This window comes from Myripristis murdjan, chromosome 3 (assembly GCF_902150065.1).
Source record: "Myripristis murdjan chromosome 3, fMyrMur1.1, whole genome shotgun sequence".
In the NCBI taxonomy this organism is placed as follows: domain Eukaryota; kingdom Metazoa; phylum Chordata; class Actinopteri; order Holocentriformes; family Holocentridae; genus Myripristis; species Myripristis murdjan.
The window spans coordinates 7,107,775-7,127,486 of NC_043982.1; the positions used below are offsets into that span (position 1 = coordinate 7,107,775).

At 41.4% G+C, this 19,712-nt stretch overlaps 2 protein-coding genes across 5 annotated transcripts in view; both read right to left on the reverse strand.

Annotated features, from left to right (window-relative positions):
- phlpp2 (PH domain and leucine rich repeat protein phosphatase 2) overlaps positions 1-4,112 on the reverse strand; it is a 49,003-nt gene extending 44,891 nt beyond the window's left edge. Inside the window, exons 1-2 of the mRNA XM_030079189.1 lie at positions 4,010-4,112; positions 3,179-3,459 (exon numbers count right to left, since the gene is read on the reverse strand). Coding sequence (XP_029935049.1) covers positions 3,179-3,453 — 275 coding nt within the window. The 5' untranslated portion in view covers positions 3,454-3,459; positions 4,010-4,112. The remainder of the gene's footprint in view (positions 1-3,178; positions 3,460-4,009) is intronic.
- Positions 4,113-9,474: 5,362 nt separating this feature from the next.
- The window catches only part of ap1g1 (adaptor related protein complex 1 subunit gamma 1), a 32,347-nt gene continuing 22,109 nt past the window's right edge, over positions 9,475-19,712 (reverse strand). For 2 of the 4 annotated variants that reach the window (XM_030044860.1, XM_030044856.1), the window contains 8 exons: positions 19,238-19,362; positions 19,011-19,115; positions 18,722-18,863; positions 17,606-17,732; positions 16,581-16,685; positions 16,166-16,326; positions 14,978-15,076; positions 9,475-14,807 (listed from right to left, as the gene is read on the reverse strand). In XM_030044860.1, the coding sequence (XP_029900720.1) occupies positions 14,706-14,807; positions 14,978-15,076; positions 16,166-16,326; positions 16,581-16,685; positions 17,606-17,732; positions 18,722-18,863; positions 19,011-19,115; positions 19,238-19,362 (966 nt within the window). In that variant the 3' untranslated portion in view covers positions 9,475-14,705. The remainder of the gene's footprint in view (positions 14,808-14,977; positions 15,077-16,165; positions 16,327-16,580; positions 16,686-17,605; positions 17,733-18,721; positions 18,864-19,010; positions 19,116-19,237; positions 19,363-19,712) is intronic. The other 2 variants (XM_030044866.1, XM_030044872.1) reach the window with 1 other exon arrangement.

The window sequence follows — 19,712 nt, forward strand, 5'->3', positions numbered from 1 at the left end:
GTTTGCAAAATTAGCTTCAATAAGGAAAGGAAATTGGGGATTTGCACATTTAAAAAGATCATGGTTCACATATTTGAATAAGATGCATTTCTTTGAATTGAATGTGTTTATGTTAACCATGACCTTACTGCCTTGACCTTATGTCCTGTGTGAAGTAACAAATACCTCCTTTGGGGTTCCTGGTACAAACAGGACTCAGGGTTTGAATTCCTTGGTAATACCCTATTTTTGGATGTTTGAAATGTTTATTAAATTTTAATCCACCTGGTCATACTGGCCAGCAGACAGCAATATCAGTGCACTAACCGGTAGAATAAAGCAAATTTTGCCTGAAGTCCAAAATCCACCGACTGACCTGTCATTTCCCACCATTCAGCATTACACTGCAATGCCCACAGCTCACAATTAACATGCATTTAATGAAGTTAGTGCACATGCTGTTATAAGTCCACAGTCCATAGGCAATTTCCATTTATCTATTCAACAAAATAACTGCAATAAATCCATGATATTATTTTGTAGTTATTAATCTACTACATTAGACTCCTAGATCTACACAATCCATTGACAATGCTATGTACTGCTGGTGCCCCACATGTCCTCTAAAATTTCATGCATTTTGTGCTCTCAATATGCCTTACATCCATGCAAAAAATGGCCACAAACAAGGCCCACATACCATTTCAGTAATTAGCCTTTGGGATTTAAGCCACAGACTTATTTTAGATAGACTGTTGCAGCATTGTTCCTTCTGTATCTGAGGTTTGACAATCAGCTGGAGTCTCCTCTCTAGCACCTTGGCATAGGCTTTCCTTGGGAAACTGAGCAGTGTGATTCTCCCTCCAGTCTCCCTTTTTTTTGGAAAAAAAAAAAAAAATAGGGACCACAACTGCTGCCAATCCAAAGCCACTGTTCCGGAAACCCACGCAACATTGAAAAGACATGTCAACCACGACAGCCCGACAATGTGCAGAGCTTTCTGCATTTCAGGACAAACCTCGTCCATCTCTGGCACCTCGCCAACTGAGGAGATTTCTAAATATCCAAGGATTCAAGAGGAACAAAGTGGGCTTCTTCCTGGTTGTGAAACAATGAAACCAGCTTTTTAGCCTCTTAACGATAATCAAGGGGTCTTGGGAATTTGCTATTCCTTCATGTGTCTCTTGGATCTTACGAAAATGTTCCCTCAGGTACCTTGTGTGGGGTGCTGTGGGGGTACATGGGTTTTTACTGTGAACCATTTGATTCCTAGAGATTGTGTTTGCATTCTTGACACTAAATGTACCCAGTGTAGTTTCCCTTGTAAACTACTTGTAAACACTGACAATGCATTTTGTAACTCAAAACACATTTGCAAAGCCTTATTCAGGAATGTTTTGAAGGTTTCATTGCTTATATCATTGTGCGTTACACCTATTCCTAACAGAATGCAATCCAAGCAAGCAAATAGAGGGGTGGCATGAAAAAAATAAATAGCAGCCAGTAGTTTCAATGAAGATGTCCAAACTTGGGGCAAGTGTCAAGTGAAGCGAGCAGCACCTCTTTGAACAAATCTGTCATTTTGCCTCTACTGTAGCAACATGTCACAGGTGTACCAAAGAGGAAGGATGAAGGATGGATGAGAACAGGCTTCTCTTGGAGGCAAAAAAAAAAAAGAGTCTGCCTCTCTATCATGTTTTCAGCAAAAGTTACAAGGACCGGAAGAAAAAATAAGCATGAGTGGAAACTGCAAAGATTTTAAGTTCAAGTAGACAACATTAATCACTAAAGATAGGTGCGTTCTCGTTTTTGTCAAGAAAAAAGATGTGGAAAGTGCGCAAAATGAGTAAACACCCACTCCGAGAGACGACTGTTCCCATTTTTTTTTCCACCATCACACTCACTGTCAGGACACTTCCCAAGGCAATGTTGTCAAGCAGTTGCTCGCTTGCCTCTAGTGTGCATTAGGTGTAATATGTCACCCCCCTGCCCAGGGTGTCCTGGAAGAACATGTGGCGCAAACACTATGGGAATCTGCTTTTCCTAATGTGCACTATAGCACCACTGTTGGTCACAAACTACCTTGTGTACCTTTAAGTCAAGCTTATTCAAGGTGTGCATCCGACTCCAAAGGGCTGGACTTTCCTTCCCTCCTGTTTGTGGTATTGATGAACACGATGTCAAGGTACAGCCAAGGCCGGTGTCCAGTTCACAGGTGTTAAGGCCAGGACACACCAAACCAACATCAAAGAGCTAGCAGTGACAAAGGCTGACTGTTGCGTACCTCACATTACCTTTGTTGGGTCCAAAAAGTTGCACTTGGACACTGCAAAGACTACAGCCAACAGCTAACTAGCATACGTTCTGTGTGAGCGAAAAGCTGCCAACAGGGGTCCAGTAACAGCTGATCATCGGCTTGGTGTGTCACTGCCTTTACGGCAAGTCTGCTGTTTGCAGATGATGTCATTATGGCTTCATTGGACTGTAATCTCCGATCAGCTGTGCAACTGACATGGTCAGGATGAGGATGATCAGCATCTCCAATGTCTAAGGTCTTTTTTCTCTCCTGGAAACAAGTGCCTGCCTCATCAAGGTAAAGCATGAGCAGCTGCCACAAGTAATGACTTCATGTATTTCAATGTCTTATTCAAAAATGACAATAAGCATTTTGAGATTGACTGCTGGTTTGGTGCATTAGAGGGTAGTGACCGATAAAGATAACCCTTGGGGAACTCCCTTTGGAGATGTACCGTATAGGACCACTTAGAAGACCCCAGGGTAGATGCTGGAAAAACTGTAAGCATTATATTTCCCAACTGGCCTGGGAATGCCTGTGGATGCCTTATGAGGAGCTACAGGAAGCAGATGAGGAAAAACAGGTCTGGGCTTTTTTGTTTGCCCTGTTGCTCCCATGACCCTGACCAAGATAAGAATCTAGAAATTGGATGGATGGATGGAGATTGTTGCAGCACAAGTTCTCAAATAAAGCCTTTGACATTGTTCGTTAGCAAAGTTTGACAGTACCAGACTAATCTATGTCCCTAAGGTGTTACACCATTGTTATGCCATTTTACAAGCCTACAGAAGGGGTACTGTTGGATAGATACTTCAGTTAACATTTCTATCACAAAATCTGATTGGGCATACAGTTTACGATCATGGTGCCTATGAACCAGTGTTCAGATGAATGTTTATTTACCTGAGGAGGTCTCCATGCAGTTGAACATAGAGTCCCTGTCCATCCCTCTGGGCACAGAGCTCCTCCACGGTGGTACTGGTGGAGCACAGCACCAGTTGCAGGTCTGCCTGAGGGGTAGAAGAGGCCTGGGGGCCAGAGGTGGGTGGCTGGGGGTCTACTGTCCCCCCATACAGACACACACAGCCCCTCTGGGTATCCCCCTTGAGCCAGTCTCGCTCCCGGGATCCAAAACGGGTCTTTCTTGTCACACAGCCCCGACTCCCATTTCGCTTCATGTTCCGCTGCAAAAACACAGAAAATACAGACTTTCTAACAAAGAGTCAAATGTCACACATGCACACCAAGTGTAGAGGGCTTATTTAAAGAAACCATATGTGGTGATATCATGAGTTTTATAGCTGTCTGATATGTTTCCGATACCTGGACACTTTTGAGAGCATTAAATCAGCTAGAAATGTAGGTACTGAAGGTAAAATATCTAAATTCTGTCAAAGCAATAATGACATAGGGCCCAACACGTCACAAACAGCATAACTATTATCAGCTACCACTGACAATCAGCATATCTCCACCTGCTTGTTCAAGTGCAGAAATGGCATTATCTTGTCAGCTGATTGACTGAGCTCTTGATACAAGGTCTGATTGGGCATGACAGCTACTGTAAACATGCCTTTTCAAGTGTTTTTTGAAAAAAATCTTTTGGTTTTCTTTATATTTGTGTTTGTACAGCATAAAGCAAAACTGATTTTGCTTTATGCTTTGCTTTGTGGAATCCAAGAGCTTACTATCCTCGATCTGCAGTCAAATTCTATCTATGATGAATCTATGTACCCATATATGATATGGCAAAAGGTGTCTTGGTTTCAGGCTTTAAGAGAGGAGCCCCACCCAAAATCTGCAGGATGTCTTCAGACTCTGGAATGGTAAGAGATAAATATTGCATCTACATAGGGAAAGAATGTCCAGCACTGTATTTAGACCAGGAGGCAACTACAGGGACAAGCAGTTGGGCACTATCCTCCCATGGTGCCACGTTTTGGCCTTTTGGTGTGATCTCACACCAAATACACAAGCCTACCTGTGTTTGAACATTGTGATCGTTATGAACACTTGATGGCTGGCACAGATGTCAGCAGCATACCCTGAGGTAAATACAGAGCTCCACAATAAAGAAACAACAGAGATGAAGCCTCTGTGTATTGCTGCGGTGTTGTTATCGACATATCTCCTGTATAGCACATGAATTTTCGGAACAGTGGCTTCAGCAAGGTAGTGCAATGTGGCGGACACCACCTTTAAGAGAGCAGACCAAAGGTAGTGTTTCAGCTGCTCAGGGATCGGACAGCACAACCTGATCATCAGATTTAAGAGGAACAATGCAACTTTTGTCACGACTGTGGAACACTTTTCGGCTTTTTATCATCAATCAATAATCAGTGGATCATGGGATTTTGCTTATCTTGTATACATACATTTTGTGGATTTGGTGTATGATCATTGTCCCGGGTATCTGGTGGTAAGTAATGTGGGAATATGCTTTTGCCAGTGCAGCTGCTGTGCACTTTTCAGTTTGTCTACACTTAGAGCAAAAGCTGTGTTGGCATTCTACGATTTAAGCCAAGTTCATTCGAGGTGGACCTTGCTCCCCTATTTATTCATGATATTCATGGATAGGATATCAAGTCTGGAGAGTGTCCAGTTAGGTGGCATTAGGGTGGCATCTGCTCATTGCAAAGGATGCCATCTTTAAGGCCTCATTAGATGGTGATATCCAATATGCCTTTAAGCAGCTTGCTGCTGAATGTCAGGTGATCAGGATGACGGTCAGCACCTCCAAATGAGCCCAAGTTTTTAACTCTTGACTCTGACTCTCACTTCCCCACCTTTTAGGTGGCAAGCAAGCAGCTGCTGCCAGCGGTATAGATCAAGTATCTCAAGGCCTTCTTCACAAGGGAGTGCAATATTCACCACCAGTTAGGTGCAATGACTGCTTTAATGTGGACCTTATATTGAACTGGAGTGGTAGAGAGAGCTAACTCAGAAAGCAAAGCTCATTAGTTACTCATCAGTCTTAAACAAATACACAAAGATGCAATTTACAATAATATATAATTGCACAGAATTGTCATCCAAATGTTGTTTCCTAAATATGCACCCACCAAAACTGTCTCTTAATTACTTTGACCTGTTACAAGATAGACTGGCTGAGCATTTGAATTTGGAGGTGATCCAGTGACATAGCCTACACATTCCACCAGTTATCAGTATGGAAAACGTGATATGAAAACAAAACATCTTTGAGGTCCTAAGTCCAGTCTAATATCTGATATGGGAAGTTAAAATCAGCTTTGCTTCATCACTGGGCAATTTTCAGTGTAGGAGAATCTGTCTATCAAAATTTCCCATTTTTTTCTTACATCTATTCAACATTGGTCATTACCAGTGTTGTATTCTTGACTCGATTTTCAAGGCTTGAATTCTAGTACATTTTTTGGCAGTTACTGATGAATCTATTTATATCCATGAATTTGCCATTTAAAATCTTGCAATGTCCGCATCTTTTACCATTCCACAAATAATATTTTTTCTGTTTTGCCAAACTCTCCCCCAAACATTTCTCTGGCATTGGTTCATCTCTAGTCTGGTCTACCAAGGTTAAGATTGTGTTGTACGCAGCGACTGTCTGCACATTTTGGGTCATACAACACAGCAGCAGCACGGACAGGCCGCCTGCTACGTCATAACTAGTTTAAAGCTGCCCTTTTCTACTGCCTTCAGAAATGATGGCGTTGTGGCCATGCTGAAGAAAGGTTCATCACAGTAAATTTCCATCTGGCTCCTTTGTAGCTCACCACTTAGCAGTAAAAAATTAAGACATGTCACTTGATTCCCAACAGATAACCAATTTTGTTCTCAACACTCTTCAGTCCACCGAAACCTCAGAAGATGGCATCTTTCAGATATATTTTGTCAGCAAAATGGTGCTACACTGAGCCATTACTATTTAAAGAACCAGTTGAATCTCGTAAGCTTTTTCCTTCCTTTTGTTATTAGAAATTCAGGCCATCTACCTTAGATGTGTGTTGCAGCTCACTGGACACTACAGTTTCCCGATCCAGTCAGCTGTCTGGAAAATCCACACTCCATTCGAAGTTCTCAGCGTGAGCGGGGGGTGGGGCAGCATTCGCCCAGAGGGCAGAGAGGCAGGCTTGTGGCCGGAAGGACACTAGTTTGAAACCCAGACCAGCTGAAAAAAAGCTGGGTGGATGAAGTGAATGAGAAATGCCCTACTTGTAGCCCCCCCTTATCAACTGTTGAGGTATGCTGGAGCAATGTAAACGTGAGGCAGGGCATTGCAGAGAGATTAGTCTGCCTACCCTGGAGGAATCAAAGAGTACACAATGAATCGCATTTTTTCCTTTTTCCTCTACCTGATAACTTGAAGACTAACTGTGTGTGTATATATATATATATATATATATATACATACATACATACATATATACATATATATAGTCAATGAATGTCACTGTCTTAGTTAGCAATGCAGCTCCCTCTCTTATACACTGCCAGATGATATGTGGTTATAGGAACAGACTGCATCTTGTTTTTCAGCAAATCAGCAAACTCTCTCATATTTTAGCACAGATAAATAGGGAGGGGTAATGCTTGGCTGTAACTGACCCCCACCCCCAACCCCCAGGGTGCACCAGTCCTTCAATTCATGCTTTCAATCATTTGTGCACCTTATCTATTTTGTGCTGATGTCAACAGGTATATATATAAAAAAAGGACTGGTATGAAATAGTGACCCTTGCCACTTAGATGTCCACACTGATTGTGCGAGGAGTAATTTCAGTTTCACAGCCAACATCAGCTGAACAGTCAGCATCAAATATTTCCCTGTGGCTGGCAGTGCCATGTACTTCTGAACAAACACGAATGATGACCTATTTTATTCTACGATGGTGATACTTACAGATCCCTCATAGAGAATATAATCCTGTTATGCCTGTACATTCATGACATGACACATTCTGGACTCTCTCTGTGCCTGTGTGTGTAAGAATGTGTGTGTGAGTGTGAGTGTGTGTGTGTGTGTGTGTGTGTGTGTGTGTGTGTGTGTGTGTGTGTGTGTGTGTGTGTGTGCTGGTGCCCTATGGCCCTGTGAGCAGCTATCTCAGGGAGCATGTCATTACACATCATGTGTCTATAGCCATAAAATGCCATATAGACAAACAGGTTATCAGTTGGCCTGCGTTTCAAAAGCTCAAACAGCCCAGTCAGCCAGTCAGTCAGTCAGACGGACGGACAGACAGACAGACAGGCAGGCAGGCAGGCAGGCAGACAGAGCCCAGTTGGCCTGGCCGTGTATTTGGCTCTGGATCATTTCTCACTGAATGACAGTCATGCAGTGATCAGTCATCAACCAGTGAACATCACTCATCACACATCACCCGTTACACAATATTGCACAAATGTGCTTTAATTCCCATGCACTTTGCCCGCCTGCGATGTTTAAATAAAACCCCTGCAAATGATGATGACCTGCCTTTAGCACGCGGATCCCCGTTGCAGCACGAGCTCCGGGACCATTGCGGTTGCCCCGCTCTGCAGTCTGATTCAGCCCCGCTTGGTGGACCACCGTGTCCGGCTGCGTGTCTATGCAAGCCCCGTTATCTCCGACATCACCTCCTTTTTTCACGCCCGTTTGGCTGTTAGTCACCGCGGCCGCTGCCTTCTCCTCGTCCTCCATGGCCATGGATGTCGCCTATTTGTAGCTGCGAAACCCGACGAGCGGCGTCCCGATGCGCGACTGGCAGATTCCCACGGAGAGGTAAAAAATCATCCTGTTTCGGTGCAGCGACGCCATAACGAGACTGAGTGTGACTGCTGTCAGAGAGGCCCGCCGGAGTCTGATCAATAAACATTACAGGGGCGGGCTCTCTGCTTATTATTCATCGGCCACTTCCCGTTTCAGAGGGGAAGGCTTACTAAATGTATCATGAGGCAATTCCTCCACCGCTTGCACAGCATTCATAACGACAAATCATTGCAATAGGCTGTTTCTGTTATAATCTTACAGGGACATGTCCTGGGCACATTAAGTTTATAGTGACCAAATTATCATTTAGAATTATTTATTTTGAAACACACTAGAATTACAGGAACATTTCTATATTCTTTTTCCCCATAGGGACTAAATGAGATATTTATATGGCATGGGCTACATCTAGATTTTGTACAGCTAGTGTTTTTAGAGTAACTCAGTAAATCAGTTCTACTGATTCAAAAGGCCAACTATGGGCTTTAAACAATAACAATTTGCCTATTTTTTATGTATTCGTATATTTGTTTGTTTGTTGTTGTTTGTTTAATTTTGTTGTTTATGTATTTATTTGGCATTTTTCTTTTTATAGTTGTTTTAAAAGAACGGGTGGAGTGTTATCCTGTGCCAGATCATGAACTGTAAACTGTCACCTCACCCATACACACACACACACACACACACACACACACACACACACACACGCACGCACACACCCCTTCAGTAAAGTTGTGAAGTTATGAAGACCTTGTAGTATTGTAGTAACCACTCCAAAGAGAGTGCAGTGTGAAACTACTTGTACTCCAGTGTAATCAGTCTCTTATTTGCATTTTGATGTGATGTGTTGTTACGACAGCTGGGCTTTCTGACTGCACATTTAGCTCCAAGTTACCCCGGTGGTTGAGAAGTAGATTGTGTGTAAATGGGTCCAGGACACCTCAGTAACAGCAGAAAGCAGCATACCAGCCCAAATCATGTTTGACAGCTGATGATTAGTTTGTTCATGTTGTCAGTTCTCCAGCTGAACCACCCGTTTGGGAGACATGGGAGCAGAACTCGAGGCCCTGCAGCTGAAGCTTGATGCATTTGCTTTGCAGGCATTTGCTTTCCTGTATGTCTCAATAGGTAAAACAAGAACCCACTGGCACAACTGTTAAAATGTGCATCCATGACACTGGATGGTGCACCAGGTAAAGAGATCCACATGGGCTATATGCATTAAATATGCTGGCACTTTTTCTGATCAGTTATAGTGGTTGTCAGATTAAAAAGGAAGGCACACTAACTGATATTTGTGTATTCTGTATGCATGCACAAGGTCCAGCAAAGACTCTAAGATGGTAACAAATGGCTGGTAAATGATTAAAGTGAAAGTGAGCTGTTACCACTGGGGGGAAAAAATAGTTTGAATTGCCTTTAACACCCCACCCACCAAAGCAAGCAAACAAATAACCATGGTTCTACTAGATTTTTATTTGACTTTTTATTATTCTCTTGATCATTTTCTCCAACCCAAAGACAAGAATACACAGCATAAATTGAAAATATCCCATTTAATAGTTTACAACTTTTCATCTTTAATCACTTCATATTTTCAGTCCAACATTCACACTCACCTTGAAGACATGAGACTCTGATTCAGCTCAACATGTCAAACTTGACTGGAAAAAGTGAACCTCATACCTCCAACCCTCCCCCAACAAAGCAGATATCAGGCGATCATCTCGTTTTACAGTCAGGATAGACCTGGGGCTTACATACAGATTTTTATTTCCAAAGGACAATGGATGCAACTTTTTTTTTTTTCAAAGATTCAACAGGGAATAGGAATATGAATTCAGATGCTCTTCCAAGCCCTTTACACACTGAATTCGCCTGACCAAATAACAGCATTAGAAACAAAACAAAAAAACTGAATTATCCGATTAATCCAAATGACTGATGTGCACTTTTGTCATCTCCTTACAAACAAAAACAAAAATAAAGTATTTTAATGCACCAAACAACTTCCAATTGTACATGTTAGTGCTGGCCCACCAAGGTGATGTGATGGATCTGTAACATTTCTTGCATTTCAAAAAAGAGGATTAGGTCAAGAGTAGAAATGACATTATTTACATCGGTTCTCACATGCAGCTCAGAAGCTGAAAGTCGAAATTGCAGCCAAAAATCATGTCCTACCGACTTAAAAGTAAGACATATCACACATTTACCATCCCACTCACACAGGCATTTATACACACACACGCACGTACGCACGCACACACACACGCAATCACACACAAATGTCACCTCAATAGCTGATCACACCGCTAATGGGCATTTGTTTCCACTTTTCATCTTTTATAGTTACAGTGTCCAAACCGCTTATGTTGGGTTCATTGTCATTTGTACATTTTTTTAAAATTGCATGATTTATTGTATTATTAAAAGAACTGATCAAATGTGATTAACGAGGGTACACACTGGTGGATTAAGACAGTACAAACAACACCAACGAAAACATTCAAGACAAGGTGTGTGAAACCTCCTTTCCCATCCTGTCAGCCTTCCATTTTGAACATCTCCCCCTTGTGGATATTAGCTTGTAGCACAGGAAACATGCAGGTTCATCCCAGATTCATCTCAATGACAGGTAAAGCAGCACTCCAATGACTAAAAATCAAAATAAGGTCCTCTTGAAACAAAATTTGGACCTGTCTATGTCTTCGTCACACACATCCCGCATGACGGCCATGTGAAATTAAATTAAATACTAAAAAAAAAAAAAAAAAAAAAAAAAAAAACAGAAGTATGTTACCTATAGGCCTCACATCAGTTTGACATCTCTGTCAAAACAACCTAATCTTGCCTTTCATGAAAGCAGGCTACTAAGAGAAGAGCTGGACCCGGTGAGAAAGCTAAAAATGTGCGTTGCATATGTGTGACATCTTCACCACACCCCGTGGCAATGAACAGCATCGGCAACAAGGGGAAGAAGGTACTGAAAGGAAGCCTTGAATTGGTCAAAAAGAACAAAAGGAACGCAGATTCTCCATTAATCATATCTGGGAACTGCGTGGAATAACATGATGTCCGCTCTTATTCTGATACTACCCTATTTTAATGCGAAATTTACATAGCGGGGGGTCACAAGGTTAAAAGCTCCCTCAGCCGTGTCTTGTTGAGATCCGATACGTTTTGAAAGGTGCGATGCCTTTAGGAAAGGTGCTATATGACGGACAAAAAAAAAAAAAAAAAAAAAAAATCAATCAGGCAGCCGTGACAGCAAACACACAAAATGACCCGCAGATACAAGACAGAACGAGGCCAATGGGACGATTCACTCTTAAACAAAAAACAAAACACAAAAACGCACTGTAGACGTAGAGTGTCCGTCCAATAATCACTTTGTCGCTCAGACAGCGTTTGATTAGATCTAATTAGCTGAGAGTGCAGGAGGATAAACTGCACATAATGTAAGGCCAGAGGGAAGGGTTACATGTTGGCAAGATGCCTGCTCCCTCTTTAAAGGAGAGCATGGAAACACGAGGCCTGTCTGAGGGGCAGGGGAACAGACGAGGTGCCACTTCTGCCGCGGTGCAGCACTGTGCTCGGGTTTCTCAGTAGTACAGTACATCATTCAGACAAAACACCACTTTCAGTCTCCAGGCAAAACCCAAAACCTCACTTCCACATCCAAAACAACCCGACCGGGTAGCCTAACCAACTCATCAACTATCGGTAAAATAAGTATAAGCTGACACATCCAGTCATGAAGAGTATGAAGAGAATAGTAAATCAAATGCAGCTCATTTGCATCCTTTCAAGATTCCTTTTTGTGTTTTTTTTTACATATATGTATACAATTATAATCCCTAGCTAATCTTTGTAAGTCTTCACGTGGGTCTTTTATTTAATTTGATCAGCTTTGTTTGTTTTACAATTATATACAATGTACAGGCAGCAGATCATATATCTTTTACAATGAGTGACTGATGATACAGGGAAGTCTTTGTAGACTATGATGATGACTAGATCTATTCAGACAATATACAGTGTGAATAATTGGAATTTTTTTAGAAAATGGTATCTAAAAAAAGGATGAAAGATAGTACAAGAGACAAAAATTGTAAAAGCCCTCAATATGTACAGAAAACAAAAAAGCCAATATAGCATTTATCAACAACAGAAAAAAAAGTTAAACTTAAATGAAATAATTTTCTCCATATACACATACCGTAGCTCAAAAATATTTCCAAAGCTAATAGTCTCTCTGATTTGGTCACAAAAGTTAGATAGTGAAGCATAGTGTAGATAAGTACACAGCCTGATTGAGCATCTGAAGATCTGAACACAGCATCGAAGGGGCTGCCGTAAGCTCGTTAGGTAATGAGATGGAGAAACTACTCGCTTGTGTCGTTCGTACAGATGCTCCCCCCTTGACTGCAAATTCATGACTAAACAAAGCTGTTAATCTACTGTGCCGCTGAACGTTAACAGAAAGAGAAACATTGTGAGGTATTAAGGTTACTGTCCCCGACAGCCTAGGTCGGAATTCTGATTTGGAGAAGACGAGAGCCAAAGAAATCAAACCAACAGTCAACCAACAGGACAACCCATCCCAGTACCTCACCAGGTGATCCAAACGCACAAGTTAGATGTTCTTAAAAAGAAAAAAAAAAAAAAAAACTAAACAGTCTTAAAATGACATTTCACTTCAGGAGAACATTTATACTATTTTGTTTGTTTTAAAACATGCTTGACGCCAGTTTAAACCTTGATAACCAGTTTAGGAACAGGTTACATCTGACAGTAGCTGCCCTGATAATCCTTAACACTTTGTGTTTCTTGACTCACTCCAAATGGGCTTTTTTTTTGTTTTCCATGTAAGGTTTAACACAGAGTACAGGAAAAAAAAACAACAACATCACATTGCTGTAGTTTGTTTTGTCAAAAATAACAACAGGTGAGTGGCATTGGTATTGACACCCAAGGAAGTCAATGGTGTGAGTGGACTGGCTGTAATGTGATTTGTATGCTCAAGTAAAAATCTTCAAATGAAGTGATACATCGTTTCAAATCCATCTGGACCGTATTCCTAATGTTTTGAGTTACCAGGATATCAACCCTAACATGTGACCGACACACAATCAGACGACTACAAACACAGCTCGTGTAGAACTGAATAGTTTAGGGGATTTTATCTAGCAAAGTCAGAAAGGCACATCACTTTGATATCAGGCATAAATAATTAAGTCAAATAACTGCAGAAAAAACATACTATCACAAAATAGTGCCAACAAGATGACTGTTTCCAAAGAAGACAGCCATAAAGGAGAAGACTCGAGAGATAGAGAGAGAGAGAGACAGTGAGAGAGAGAGAAAAAAAAGCATTCAGTGCATGTAACTACATTCATAACAAATTTCATTTACATGTATGTGCATGGTGACCAAGTTCAACCAGGCTAAATAAAACTGAAATTTCTAAGTTGCAAGCTAGGCTGTGCGGACACAGATGCAGGAAAACTTTTAACACAGATCTCTGACGCATGGATGCAATCAGTCTATCAATACATTTCACTATGAAACTACAAGTTGTTATTTCGGGCGTGGATAATATCCCTCAGACTGAATCGATATCCTCAGACTATGCCAAGCAATCAACTGCTGAATTTGTTGAGAAAAACAAAGAGAAAACAAGAAGCTACAAATCCGTTTTTGGGAGAGCTGTCGGAAAATTTCTTTTAGCACATCAGGTAGCCACAGGTGGTCAAACTAGGCAACGTGGATCTGTTCATTTTCCTATAGTGGCGACAAAACAAAGTGAGGACTACTTCCTATGGAAACATAGGGTAGAGAAACCTACTGGCAGAACCAGGAAAGCCCCTCCGAGCTTGAGTGGAGGGGTGAATGTAATCCTAACACTGCTCAAACATGCTTCAGAGCAAACTGACGCAATTCAAAACAAATAGGACTGTCTGACAAGATAAATCACTCATGAGATGCAGGCTGAAAAGAGGTTCATCCCCGAGGTTCATGACTGCACTAGATCTTTCAGAGCCGTTTTTGCTGCCATTGTAGGATTTTAAGGCTCAGGCCTTCGGGTGAAGAATCTGAACACAAAGCCAATCATAAATTATTATTAGAGTTAATTTAAATATGCATAATAACTGGTGAACCAAGTTGTTGGCTACACGAGCTGATTTTTTTTTTTTCTATTTTTGTGGAAAGTGTCCACCTTAAATTAAGGGTAGATAAAAGAGTGAATCAAAAGAAGACTATGGATTACCCACGTGCTCATACAGTTCTTCTCTACAGTGACTCAAGGAAGAGCATACCACAGGGAGGGCGTGGTGTGCATGTGTGCTTTTGTGGGTGGTGGTAGTGCTGGGGGGGGTGAGGGGTGGGGCTGAAAATAGTACTACAAAGCACAAAAAAATCAAATCAGGAAAATAAGAAAAAAGAAAAGGTTAGTTAATGGATATGTTTTCAAATTTTTCTGGTGATGTCAATAGTCAAATGGGGTCTTCATAACATCTGTTGATTTTTTTTTTTTTCTCCTGTGTTAGATGCTCTGCTGCTTCCCATGCAACTCGAGGGCAGCAGTCTGCAGTGATGTCACAGGGGGATCCGTTGGAGGAAAGGAGGGAGGTGAAAGGAGAATCTTTTTCATAGTTCCCTTGGCCGGGGCGTTTTGAGAGCGACAGTGGCGGCTCATCACTGCCAGGACTGAGGGGGGAAGTTATTGACCTCGGCCAGGTCTTGCACAGGCGAGCCTTTGTGGGTGTACGTCAGCTTGATCCTCATTCGTAGCTGTTGCTGAAATATTATGGAGGATGGTCAAGTTTATAATTTTTCTGCAAATCTCTCCTGTCAGCTCAAGACATACTGTGTGCTGTAAAAGGTAAACTGCTTAGGAAAATATATTGATAATCAGAGTTAATTTGTAAAAGAACACACACACACACACACACACACACAAAAAGTACCTTCTGTGGGTTGAGGACTCTGATAACCTGTGTGACGGTTCCCTGGTTGAGTGCTGGGACAACATTACTGCTTGGGGATAGGAGCTGCAGCTGGAACGTCTGACAGAGTGGGGGACATTACATTAGATGAAAATTTAATGATACCCATGGGGAAACTGGGTCACTGCAGCAGCACAGAACAGAATGTAAATACCAGAACTGCTTCAAAGTCTTGACCATGACAAAATGCACATTTACAACAAACAAATACAATTAATACAAAATATACAGCATCTTCCTCATGCTCATTTTGGCCTCAAAGAAGATCACTACCAACAGAAAAATGTATTTGTATAGCATCTCTTGAAAAACAGCTCTACAGGGCTTAAGAACAAACGACTGAAGAGAGAAAAGACATGAATATTATGTCACTAGAGATATATTCACATCAGTGCTGACCAATTAAAGGTTAGCAAATTATTTCAGTTTTAAGACCCAAAATGCACAGCAAAAGAGCTATTTTCACGCTTACTTTTGTTAGCCCTAGGCTAACTAAGCCGTGGTTAGGTTAGCCTTGATTCACACTCAGACATATTAACCCATGACTCTACTGTTAGCCCCAGACTAAAGATTCACACTTGAAAATAGAAGCCCAGGTTCAGTGTCTTTAGAATACTGTGGCACAGTTTTGATTGAACAAACTATTGCTTTTCAAAAGTATTCTACTGCTGTTGTTCTAACCTGGATTCAAACCTGGATTCATGCAGACCTGACTAATCAGGGATATGACCAGAAAATCAGGAATAACCTGCTCTGAAGTGGAGTTTGTTAGCCCTGGGCTAAGAGAGAGGATATCCCACATTCCGGTGTGAAAAGACAATTAATCCAGGGCTAACAGGGGTCTGAGCCCAGAGCTAAGTCTAGTGGGAGAAGGATTACAATGTGTGTGTGTGTGTGTGTAGAATGTGCATCATTGGGATTCTACATTACTAAATTTGCAGTGCAGGTAAGCAAGTGTGCAGATGGAAGAACATATGCACAGAAATGTGCTCAGATGTGCAAACTGTAAGCTATACACACTGAAAATAAACAGGCAACTGCATATTAATTTGATTTAGAAAACCTGCCAAGCAGCATTGAACACTATTACACTCTTGAATGTTTCATGATTAAACACTTCAAAATCAACTCCAGACTGTGCCTGCTTACCTTTGGTACTGCAGCCTGAAAAACGAAGTCTGTCATATCCGCCTCGGTGGAGTTAGAGGCATGGATGGTGATAACTGCTATGTTTGGATTGGGGTTGGCTCTCTCGAATGTGAACTCTATTTTCAGGCCGTTCTTGTTGTATGCCGTCATAGGAGGGATACCTATATAGAGATTGCAGAGGTGGAGACCAGCATATTTAGAGATAATGACACCCTTTCCCAAGCCTCAGCCACAGCTAACATTTCACAAGACGCATCATAGTAATCCAAGAATAAAACAACATAATGACCACTAAACGCTCTGATGCGGAGGGACAATCCCAACAACTACATTTAGGAGTGGATGGTAAAGGAATCTGCAGAGCAAGTGAAAAAGAGGGTGTGGGGTGCCACAAACACTGGGGCTTGACTCTCACCTGCCGCTGCAATGTCATTGAACAGGGGCTGTGAGGAGAGGCCATCCAGGAGGAAAGGGGGCTGGGAAGTGGGCACAGAGGGGGCAGGAGCAGGGGCTGGACCACCTGGGGAGGGGAGAGCAACACACTGGGGTTCAGCAGGACAAGGAAAAACCCACACAAACTACTGCCAACTGCCATTATGGCTCCAGTCAAGACATACAAGTTGGTTTGCTATTTATGACCAACTCTTGACAAGCAGCAACTATGTGTATTGGGTAAAAGGAGTTTATAGGAAAGCTAACTGTCTACAGTCAGGGATCATTATAAAAGGTAAACCAAAAAATAATATTTTAAGAAAATCTTTACTGAAAATATACATACATTTTACCCCTTTTAATTTAAAAGGCCTTGTTGAACAATTTCCCTTTATTTGATGGTATTTGACATCAAATATGATGTGAACTGATGTCACTAAGATTTATGTCAGCCCAAAAAAAAAATCTGAACATAAAGGTGGGTAAGCTGAGTTCCAGCACCAGTTTATCCTGATCATTAGTAACGCTGGGCCTCATACAAGACGTTTTTGTATTTTTTTTATCTTGGCATTTTGTGCCCAATTTCATTATTTAACACAGTAAAACAAGTTGGTACAAATACGTTTTAAAAGCGAGTACACTTGGGAACTCTGTACTGTGCTGTAGGGGAGAAGCTCATCCTCAGACTGGAAATATGAGATGGGTCAGCTGACATCTATTCATTTAATTATTAAGTTATTTCTTTAGTGGCAATCCTTTCTCAAAAAGTATACTGTAGGTTAAGGGAACTGACTGTTGAAATGATAACATGACAGGTCTAGAGCAGTCTTAAGTTTTGTTTAGTTTTTGTTTATGAGACTCCTTGTGAATGCGGTGACTTCTCTTAAAACACTTGTACTTTCCATTTAAGAACAAATTTGTTAATATGTGCCCTTCTTGTGTGAGGCCCAATGTTACCTGTGAAGAGGGGAAAGATTCACAGTAAAAGTTACAAAGTGCGCCTCCTACCAGTTAGTGAGAGGTCCCCCAGCAGATCGAGCAGCTCTCCTCCGGCTGAGGCAGGCTTGGTGGGCAGCGTGGTCTGGATCACTGGCACCACATCATTACCACCCAGCAGGTCTAACAAATCATTAGCCTGGAGGACAAGGACAAAACATGTTCAAACACCTGCAATCTACCTATTCACACAACTTTAAAATAATAAAGACAGAGAGATCGAAGAAAGTTGTATTTAGCTGCTTTATACTCAATTGTGTTTTTATGAATCTGACACAGTTTTGAGTAAATTTTAGGAACACACTTTGAAAGTCCAAACTAGGGATGTGTGATATATACCATCGATGACAATATCTTAATTGTTGTTTTAACAATGTGCGAAATGACAAATATAGAGAATATGAAAATCTTCAGGAGTCAGCGGTCAACCACAACCGACCAGCTGAGGTACTGGTAAAACAAAAACACACTCAGCAAAGTTTGGCAGAGTCATTCTGCAAAAGAGCGCCTTAAGACAAGAAGGTCAACAGATGGCAAGAAATAACAAAGGCTGTCACCAGTTGCATTGCAAAAGATATGGTGCCAATTCAAGCGGCCGAGAGAGCCGGTTTCAAAAAACTTTGACAACTTTGCACACCCTACCTAGCTGGAAATATTTCTGTCATACAGCTCTGCCTAAATTGTATGATTCAAGTCGGCAAACTCTGGAGCATAAACTGCACAGGCTTTCATATTTTGCCACAACAACAGATTAGATAATATCGTCTGATATAACAGTATCTAATATACTATTAACAAAAGCGAGCTAGTACAATACAAGACTTTTACAAACATATTAGTTTTTTTTTTTATATACATTTTGAGGGATGCAATATATTATCTATTAATATTATTGACAAAATCCCCCCAAAATATTGAGATATGATTTTTTGTCAGTATCATACACCCCTAGTCCAAACATACCCTTCCATTTTTATCTTTAGGAATTTTATATTATGAATGCCCAGTTTCACCATAATAACATGATTTATCAGTTATGAAGGAAAAAATTAAATGCTCATCTGGTTATTGAGCTCAGGGACTGTCTGTGCTTTTGTTTCATTAGTAAGTCTTTCTCACTGCCCTCACCTGGTTGGCCGGCTGGGTGACAGGTGGTGGATGTTTTGTGTCAAGAACAGAGGGCTCTGTCTCCCCGTTGGTCTGTACAATCTCTGTGGGGCCATTAGTAGCAGTTTTCTCCATAATGGGCATTCGCTCTAGGAGAGCAGGCCTATAAAGAGGCAAAATTCAAGAGACACACAAAGAGACACTGAGGACCAAAAGTAGCATTTGAGGAGCACATTTTCCCCTTATAATCTACTTACTGACACAATGTGGCTGTGACATGAATGACTGGTAGAGGGTAATGCTCTTTTACCTCATGTGATCATATTTCTTGAAAAGCGCGTTGTACTCCACAGCTCTCTGCTGCAGCTCCACGTCGATGCTACTGCCATATATTGAAACCACCTTCTTGATTCGGCTACAAAATATCAAATAAAACAAAAAATCAAATAAAATAAAAGTTATAGGTTAACAGGAGGAAAATGTATGATGGGTTATGCATTTTAAGGCATAAGATAGGTGTACAAGACAATGACTTACTTAACGCTGCTGAAGCGAGTAGACAGCTTCATGATGGCAGTAAGGGCATAGCCCCGAGTAACAGGCGTGGACAGATTGGACACCAGGAGGCCTTCCAGCACATCTAAGACTTCATCCTCAGTCACCTTTAGCAAAGGAAGAAAACAGAAAACACATTTCTCAGAAGTTCATAGGTTTCTGAAGTGCTGTTGCTCCAAGATCAGCAAGGGATGCAGAGCTTCATTCAAGCTTCCAAAAGTGCAACTGGAGCTGGGTAGAGCTGCTTTTTCTGTCAGTGCACCTTGGGTGTGGAATGAACTTCAAAAATAACTGATACCTGGCAGCATTACCCCCTTTAAACACATTTAAAAATATGTTTCAGAGTATTTTCCAGGAAACTTGCTCTTGCTTCAGATAGCCCTGACCTGACACTGACGTGAACTGTGTTAGGAACTTTGAAATTAGAATCTGCACTTCTGCATTGTTTTGTGTAAGT